This window comes from Sparus aurata, chromosome 6 (genome assembly GCF_900880675.1).
Source record: "Sparus aurata chromosome 6, fSpaAur1.1, whole genome shotgun sequence".
Taxonomy (NCBI): domain Eukaryota; kingdom Metazoa; phylum Chordata; class Actinopteri; order Spariformes; family Sparidae; genus Sparus; species Sparus aurata.
Window position 1 is genome coordinate 24,535,287 of NC_044192.1, and position 9,768 is coordinate 24,545,054.

General features: G+C 41.5%; 1 protein-coding gene across 1 annotated transcript; it reads left to right on the plus strand.

Moving 5' to 3' along the window:
- Positions 1-504: 504 nt before the first annotated feature.
- Positions 505-4,829, plus strand: LOC115582961 (histone-lysine N-methyltransferase PRDM9-like). Its single transcript, XM_030419228.1, has 2 exons — positions 505-995; positions 2,246-4,829. The coding sequence occupies exons 1-2, from the start codon at positions 644-646 to the stop codon at positions 3,163-3,165; spliced, it is 1,272 nt and encodes a 423-aa protein (XP_030275088.1). The 5' UTR covers positions 505-643; the 3' UTR covers positions 3,166-4,829.
- The last annotated feature ends 4,939 nt before the right edge of the window (positions 4,830-9,768 follow it).

Genomic DNA, 9,768 nt, shown 5'->3' on the forward strand with positions numbered 1-9,768 from the left:
TTCACACCGCGATGCAGAATTCTTTGTTAAAGCTTCATGCATACAAATAGACATACAAATGTCAAAGCTGGCTGGCAGAGGGTGCTTCCACTATCTGATCACTTTGTCTATGTTTTGCTTCAGCAAGCAACCTGTTATTATTACAAGGCCCAGGCGTAAAATGTGAAACTTTCACACCTTTTTACTTGTTTCTAACTGATAAACATATTTTAAAAAAGTAAACAATAACAAAGCATAACTGAAGTACATCATACCAAGACTGCATCTTACTTAAGATGTGTAGTGACTGGACAGAAATCTGATGATGTTGACATGATCTGTATTGTATAAAATGTGTGATGACCTCATGTAAACATTTAACTACCATGAGCAGCCTCATGACAAACGCAGCCTGCAGAAAGTTTTCATAATCAATCTAAGATATATCGCCACTGTTGCAGTTTATTGTAATGTGCCAGATCTCGGTCACTTGCCACATGAGGGTATGCTGTTCTGTCAGACTGTGATGGCAGCAGGTGCAGCACAAGATTCTGTGACCCGTCAGATTCTGTGTCCTGAACGAACTCAAACCAAACTGCAGCGCCGAAATATAAGCAAACCACAACAGATGTGTATTTGTCGAAACTGAAAGTGTAAGTCGTGTATGCCTACCACAATTAGACAAATCTTGGGAAATAACAGGAAGGGAAGAAGTAGGAGGACAAGAAGACGAAGAAGAAGAAGAAGAAGAAACTACTCTGGGTCACGTGATTGGGTCGAGCATCTTTTTTGGTCCATTTTGGAGGATAGCAGGAGCTCCGTGCAACCCAAGAAAATGACCAAACTGCAGTTTTTAAACGTCTTTTTGACTGAGCGTCTCATGCTCGCTGCGCAGGAGATCTACAAATCTGTCGAGGACACGATTTTGGAGTACCAGGAGGAGATAGCGATCCGGGAGCGGGAGAACGACCATCTGAGACGCAGGCTTCGAGACGCTGGAATTGAAATATGGCCAGGTTAGCTCCGCTGAAAGCTAACGGTGCAGTTGCGCCCCTTTATGTCCTTTCAGCCGAGCGTGTGGGTGGCATTGGGGAGTGAAACTAGAATGGCCGTGTGCAGGAACAAAGCAATAACACAGCAAAGAGCCTCAGGATAATGTTCCTCCACTTCCAGACAAGTTAACTTTAGCTGTTAGCGGGCTAGTTGACGTTAGCTGCTGTTGTTGTGGAGCGGCTAGCGCGTTAGCAACCTTTGTTCGTTAGCCAACCAGCTAGTTTAGCCGACTAGCCTACTCCAGGGTTAGCATTTACTTATATCAGGATACTTTTGCGCGTTTTGAGTGAGTCATGGTTTATTTGACAGTGACAGAACTTGGTGAAAACTGACAACACGAATACACGCTATTCACCTGTTGTGTCACTGCGCTTGTGGTTGTTTTCTCCAATTTTCAAACTCGGTTTCCACACAGACCCATGGCTCAAACTACTGCCAAAGAAGTCACTGTGTATGAGTGTAAATCTGTTACGCACATCTGAATTCAATCCGTTTGTAGACATCTTTTTGCGCGCACGTTCATTGGCACTTGACATCAGTGTTTGTTCTGTTACATCCACTGTTGATGTTGTGAAACACACAAGTCCAAAAGAGTGAACACTTGATATAGTAGACATCACATACAACATTATTGGCGATTATAAACGTCCCCTTACTGCTTAATAGCAGATCAAAATATGTTAAAGTGAGTGTTTGTTGTTTTGGACAGTATTGCACAACTACATTGATCACAAGAAAAGATGTGACAGGATTTTGGTGACTCTCCATGCTGCCAAACAGTTTCCTGTGGGGAGCATTGGTACTGCCCTGTATGTTGTATGCTGTATCCTAGTTGAAATTTATTCATGTTGTGTATCACCTTTATCAAATTCGGGTTTCTGTTATTTTCAGGCAAGATGGTAGTAAGTTCAGCTCTTTGCGTTTTGATGAAAAAAAGTTTGTCTGCTAAAAAACTGTTTTACAGAAGAACACTCTTAGTATTTCCACATGCTCTGAAGGCTCTGCCATAGTTTGAAAGTGTCTGTAGCTTGTGTTCAGCTGCAGCTAACTTGAGACTCTATCCATTTTGATACTCAGATACAACCTTTATAAGCAAACTCTGAATTTCTGTGAACTGCAAGTGCCATATGGCATATAAATAGACGTGGTTGTGTTTTGCAGAAATGTAGCTGATGTTATTGATCTTAGCCTCTACCTCTCGTTGTGTTTTCAGATCGTCCGTCCATGGCGTTGTTGGACGAGGAGGATGGTGAGCATCCACGCCGTGAGTGGAGTCCCAGCATGGGGCACGAAGAGCGTATCCCTATTCAGATAAAGGATAAGAGAGATCTCCAGGCCAACCAAGGAGATGATCAGCTTCGTGGCCACGGCTCTTGCAGCACGCCAGAGAACATGTTCACTCCTCCGCGTGTTGGAAATGAATATCCCCAGGAAGCCCCCCACACGTCCAACCTCCCTCAGAGTCAAGGAGTGGAGAACAGGGAGAGGGACCCCGGATCTCGAGGCCCCTCAAGGCATGTGAAGGTAGAGAGTGGAGGAGCCCACAGAGGCTCAACTTCCTCAAACAGCGGTGCCCAGCCTTTAGCGCCAGTGAACCCAAACTGCTCAAACGAGAACAACATTGACATTATTGGGGTGGAGAATGGAGGACAGATGGTTGGTGCTAAGGGAAATGGAACTGGTGCTAACAGAGGTCAGGCCTCTCACATGCGCAACCAAGGAGCCAATGCCGTGGACTGCCCCCATCAAAAATCTCCTTTACAAGGCCACATGTCGTCCTTTTGCTGCAAGGTTTGCGGTGAGGCATTTAGTCACGTTGGCCACCTCCATGTGCATGTACAAGTGCACACGCGAGAAAAACCTTACCGCTGTGGAGTGTGCGGCAAATGTTGCAGCTCCTCCGGCAGACTCCAGGAGCACCAGCGTAGCCACACGGGGGAAAAACCATTCCGCTGCCAGATTTGTGGAAAGGGCTTCACACAGATGGCTCACCTGAAGGTTCACATGAGGATCCATACTGGGGAGAAGCCCTACAGTTGTCCTGTCTGTGGCAAATGCTTCAGCCGTTCAGACAAAATCAAAAGGCATCTCCAGACCCATAGCCGCGAGGGAACGTATTTCTCAGGGCAATGATGCAAGTGTGTTGTTAAACAACCCAGTTTGTGAATCATATTGATGTGGGAAACTTTCCAACAAAAAGCTAAAATTGCTGCCATTAAGACAAGGCTTTTTTTTTTTTTCTACCTTCCAAGAATTAGGGATTCTGCAACTCTTAGAGGAAGTTTCTTATCTAACCTAATATTTCTCCACGCCATAGTCCCTCAATAGAATTTGTATTAGCCAGTTTAGTACGTCATTTACTTAATTTTGTACTTTTCACCGAGTATTAACTCTGACAATTTGAGTTATTAGCTAGCCTTCCTGAATTATCAAGCCTTTCCTTCCTTAGTCATATAATTAGCATGATGAAGTCTTCCACACATGCCTTGAAACTGAGATGCATTAAGAAATGCAACAATGTTCAGCACGTTCACGGCTCATTGTCAGCCACTTAAACCACTTCCTTAACTTTACACTCGAGTTTAAAATTGGCATACTTGACGTCTCGTGATCACTAATAAAATAACCCAAAATGAAGAGACGGTGTGTGCATGAAATGATCTCCTTTTTCTCAATTAACCAGAGAATTGATGGCCTGACAAATGAAGTATGTATGTGTGTGTGTGTCATCTGGCTTATCCTAACACTGCCAGTTCTTTTATATGTAGCAATTTAACAAATGACACAAAGTTTAGGGCAAACAGAAAGATACTAAAACGCCTCCGTAAACTGTGGACTTGACTGACTTAGCAGGAGAAGTCCGACCTGGCACTTATCTCCATTTGAATATTTTATTTTATCCTTTTTCTTCCAAGTGCTGTTACATTGTTGCAGAGCTAAATACTGCCATCTCACATCGTCAGTGCTTCATGTTGTCCACTGGAGTATGGACAAGTCTATTGTGAGACTGCTCCACTATTTTGTGAAATAATGTGATATTCTGTAAAATACCACTAGTCACGATCTACCATGCATTTAGGAATTTTGTGGTGTCTTTTTTTCTATGACATGCACTAAGGCATCTGTCTGAGACGATGCAGAACTCCACTCTATAACAGGGCCATACAGTATTAGCTGAACCTTTCTGTGGGATTTTCCAGGGGTCTCAGTACGCAAAGATTTATGTTCCAACACAGTAGTCATGGACATGTGAGGTATTTTTTTGAAGCAATTTTTCAGAAGTGATTGGTTGGTTTAGCACAGAATCAGGTACTTCCTCTGACCCCAGAACAGCAGACCCTACAGTTACCTTTCTCCTCTCAGGACTAATGCTGCATTCACAACATGAGGGCATACCAGAAATACTAACGTCTGACTAAAAATAGCTATAATAAATGTCAGACACTCAGGGTTTGTGAGTTTTCCCATAAGATTTGAATCTACTTGGAGCAGGAATATCAATTTGCTCTTGAATGTCCTGCAGAAATCAACTTATTAATATGATACCTCCAGTGTGTCAAAGCTAAGTTAAGTTGTTTGCTCTTGGAGGAACACCAGTGAAACCACCATGTGTGATGAATGCAGCATGAGACGACAGCACGTCCTCACAGCTGACCAGCAGCCCTTCACTCACAGTTTTCTCTGGGACACCTTTGCTCCCCCTGCACACACACACTCACACTCTACATGTACAGTGTTGTATCATTGCGTATTAAATGTTATTTTTTAATAAAGTAGTAATTGAGTTTCCATTGTAATTGTCTTGTATTTTGTGAACAAATGAATGTATAACATTATTGTAACTTGGACAGGGTGCCAGTCAATCATAGATTATTGGGTCCAAAGCCAACCTAAAGCGTCAGTATTTGTTGACCTGGAAGTGAGACTCAACTATCAAGGATCTCTCTCCAGAAAGTTATGTATTGTTGCTTTTAATTCTGGATTGATGGACACGGCTCTATCAGTGCCGACATCTATACTTATTATTTGTAATCAAAGAAGAATGTTCAATGATACTTGTTTCTGTACATTTTCTTCATACTTCCACTCCTTTGCTCATTTTACTTACTTAGCAGATTCAGATTACTCTGCTATTACTCATGACGTGTAACCAGTCAGATGTTGTGAGCAGGACACTGAGTAAAACTGTAGAATGGTGACTAGAGAGAGAAAGAATGCTGCATCAGAGCAAAGTAGAACATTTTTAAAGTTATTCTGCAATTGGTCACAGAAAACACTGATACCAGTGACTGGGAAAATGCTGAATATCATCCCTATTAATCAGCCAGGCTCATAATCAGTCCGTCCCTCACTTAAATAGTGCTGAATAGACATTATTAGCAACACCTGTGCTTTTCCTTCCATGACAAGTCAATATCTGCTGTGAAAAAAGCTTATAGGAGAACATACATCTGAAAGCCAGCATTTTCACAAACAACATGTAAAGAAATAGTTGGTTCCTAGCAAATGATTCTGGTTTAGTTTTATATCTGTAGTAACAGATATGAACACCTGGTGGGGTACTTTCCATTTTAATGTTTTTCATGAGCGACACTATTTCAAGCTGCCTCCTGCCAGTGCAGATTTACTTTTTTTTCTTTCTTAATTTATCTGAGTGATTGAAGTAGATCTCCAGCTACTGAAATGAAAAACAATCAAAGAATTGCTAATTAAAGGATCAGCTGGAAACTGCAATGTGCCTTTGCCATTATAATATGATTCAGTTTAGTAGTATATTCTGTTGTTTTACATATTATAGTTCACCAATGACTGCTCATTTACATCTATTTACACATGGCAGCTTTACATCTGTGAAAACAATACATCAGTAAGAGAGAGACCCTGACAGCCCTACCAAGGTTTATCCTCTAGTAATTTATTTAGAACCACTTCCATATGTTTCAAATGACACCTTCATGCCTCTTGTGATGTGGAGAAACACTCCATCATTCCTTTATCATCTGGCACAGTCATAACAATGTATTCTGTTTCTGCGTCGACAGAATATAAGCATGTCTTCTAGCAGCAGCAGCGGCGGCGGCGGCCATGAATACTGAGACTAATAACAAAACGAAGGAGATCCAGCGGACAAAACTCGGGCACAGCTCTGTGATTTGCAGTCAGATCTCATATCTCCTCAGGCTGCAACGCCATGCAGCCAGGAGACAGAAGGGAGATGCAGGTGATATACTACATTTCATTTGCTCGTATCAGATTTAAGTTGCTGCCAAACACAAGTTATTGAGAAACATCTTTTAAAAAGTTTTTTCTCACCTTAATTGCGCGCTGTCCTCCGCATTTCACAGTAAAATTGACCCTTTGATGTTTTGACTTAATGAATACCGTTTCACAATGACCTTTACCTACAGGCTTTTCAAGGGTTAATTTTGAACACTCATGTAATGATACCTAAAATATGTGAGACATCTTCAAATCATGACAACTTGTATCTTCTCACTCCCTGTGCCTCTAGCCGTATCTATCCAAACACACACGTACGGTAGCTGTTTGGTCTCATTTGCCCGTGTTTTGAGATATTTATTAAATCTCTGATCTTTTGCCCACTCAAAAGAAGAAAAAAAAAGATTTGACTGGAAATCAATTTTTGTGTTTTTGTATGAATGAATGAAGTACATTTATATATTCGCCAGTGACCTCTCTTCCTTTGACCGCAGCTTCAGAGGAAAACATTGTTATGTCTGAAGATATCTTGGAAGAAACCCAGTCATTCAGTGGAGAGCAGCACAGCAACAATACTGTACCTCATGTCTATTGATACTCCTTTGTCATAACATTCTTAAAAAAGGCACACCCAAAATGACATTGCGGCCTACTTTTGTCAGGCCCACACAGTGGTTCCCTAACTTCCAACCAGGGGACTTTCTGATCAATCACTATGCCCTTAATATCTAAAAATAGCAGAGAGCATCATTGTTTCATGAGCGATGGAGCTTTCACTGTCTGACCACTGATGATTGATTGAGATGGGACGAGAGTGCACTCCAGGGATCTCATTCAAATGTTGATTGATCTCCAGTTTAAGCCTTCATTGAAGATGGAAGTTCATATCCCACGAGGCTGGACATTAAATATTAAGTTTTGCAGAAAGGGGTTGTGGTCGGTAGCTGCCTATAGTGTAGAAGAGGAGGGCACTGAAGATGGATATCAGTCAGCTGGTCCATAAATCAGAGTAATGTGGTGGAGCAACAAAGCATGGCTGCAGTCTTGCACGCACCACAAATGTCTACGTCACATTTGTAAATAGAAAACATATTTCAGCCTCAGAGCAGTAAATCATCTCACTATAATTAAAGCCACTTTATAGGTCAAGAATCTCATCTTTCAAGATATTTTATGTCAGAGTTCTGCTTTAAAATGTCCACAAATGACTCGACCTTTGTTTATATTTTGTTTAGTTGGTACTAACATTATTCGAGATAGATAAACAACTCAGAATGGAGGTCTTCACTGTGGATGGCTCCTATAGTCGGGTAAATAAACAGGAGTGAAGATAAATCCACTTTTTAATCCCAAAAGTTTAAACATAAACTCTGAACTCTTGCTTTGCCTTTGGTGCTGCTGTACTTGTACATGAGCATGGTGCTCCGTCCCTGTTTTTGCCTCCAGTCTGTGTCTAAAAGTCAGATTAGCTGGACATCCATCGACTTTTGTTTCCCTCCAGGGGGGCTGCAGTCTTCTCTCTGCAGTGGCAGGGAGCCTGTCCCCTGTTTTCCTGTGGCCCTGCAGGCAGCCACTCCAGCTCCATCTGGGGGACCAGAGGTTCTATCAGTCCAGTCTGTGCTGCTATTTACTGGAGAACACTGTGAATGCAAAAGTCCATTTTTTTTTTTTTTTACGGGAACAACAAATACCTAATTCAATTTTCTGGCCAATGTACATCCTGCTCAGTTCCAGCAAGTGATTTTTTTTTAATGGCGACATAGTCTTTCGCAAACGCAGGGCTTAGTCATTTACTCTATTTCCTGCACATCAACCATTTTTAGCTGGATACACATCTCTGAGGAAGCAGTGTAAGCCACGTTATGGTTGGCAGTTTAATTTTTTGAGCACACACATACAAATCATTTACACCCATGTTTCATCGGTGCTTTTCTTACTATGACAAGTCAATCTGCTGTGAAACACACCTACTGCAGAACATGAATCTTTTCCTCAATTGGAGTTTCTCAGCTCTGAATCCTACTGCTGTGAGTGAAACAACTCTCATTTATATTCATTGCAACTGTGTCTGTAGCTCCACAATATAATGATCATGTAGAGGCTATTATTTAGATGTTTATTTATAGTTTACGAGTCTCTACATTATGCCATCAACATCACATTTTGACAAACATTTGATGGGAAACCAATTTCACAGATTCACAGATCTGCATGTGGGTACAAATAAATATCTTGTCATCTGTGCTGATGATGAATAATTTCCTTGTGAAAAAATACACTGTAATCAATCCAACACTACTAGTGGCAAACATGATATCTCTGGAAACGTTTTCATTTCCCGACACTCACCACCCAGTCTCTCTCTCCCACACACATATGTCAGCAAGAAAAAAAAAAGATGTTTCTTTAATTCTTAACACCTCACATATCCTGCAGCTTCTGTCCGACCGCTCGATGACACATCGATCTGCCCTTCAAAGACAGGAGATGCCAGGATTACGCCTGTATCCTTATGATCCCTGTTTTATCTCAAGACACAACAATGCTCGTCGAGCACTGTGGAAATGAAAGCATATATTGTATTTTGGCAGGAGCTTAAGTGATTTGAGGGGCCAGCCAGAGAGATGTGGCTGCATGACTAATACTTCTCCAGAAACTACCAGTCAGTAATGTGTTGATTGCGTACTCAGCAACTCATGTGTTGCCCTGAGACAAGTTGTTTCAACATAGTCACACTTACCTGACTGTTGCTACATTGTTATAGAGTTTTACATATTGTTATATGGCTTCATATGACCATACACAAAACAGATTGTCCTGTTAGATTTGATAAAGGCACATTTTACATTTTGGAGAGAGAGCATAGGAATTGGATTGGAGCCTAATTTTAGCCATATCCTGAGTTGAGCTATCAAGACTGGAATAAAAAGAGTTGCACTGGAGCATCCCCATGTTAAAACCATGAAATTTCATAAAAAATATACATCACATTATGTGTAAGGTTTTGTTGTATCACATTTGTCTTAGTCTATAGGTGGGCTCCTGAGCTGTACTCATCATTTAACATGATATGACTGACATATTAGGGAACCAACTTGCTACTCGAGCATCTGACAGATACAGAGCAACATTATTATTCATGTTGAGTCATGTTTGAGACATGTCCTCCCCCCCCCCTTCTCGTGTTTTGGTTTTGATGATCTCGTGGGGGAAAAATCTCACTTTTTAGCTGCTAAATGCTGCTCTATTTTTTGCCAGCTGGTCCTCTATTCCGTCTGTCAGCCATTTGGTGTTTGGCAGGTTGTGTACAGTACAGGCTTTTAGAGCTTTATCTCTGGAAACAGCTGCCTGCTGTGGCTGAAAACTGTGAGTGGCGAGAGTGGAAAACAGAACATTTCTGCAGAAGAAAAAATGAAAGCTGCTGAAACACTTTGCAGAACATCAGAGTGTGGTCATGATTCCCTGTGGGTTCGTCGCTATGGATGACCATTTTCACATTAGACCTACACATAGTCC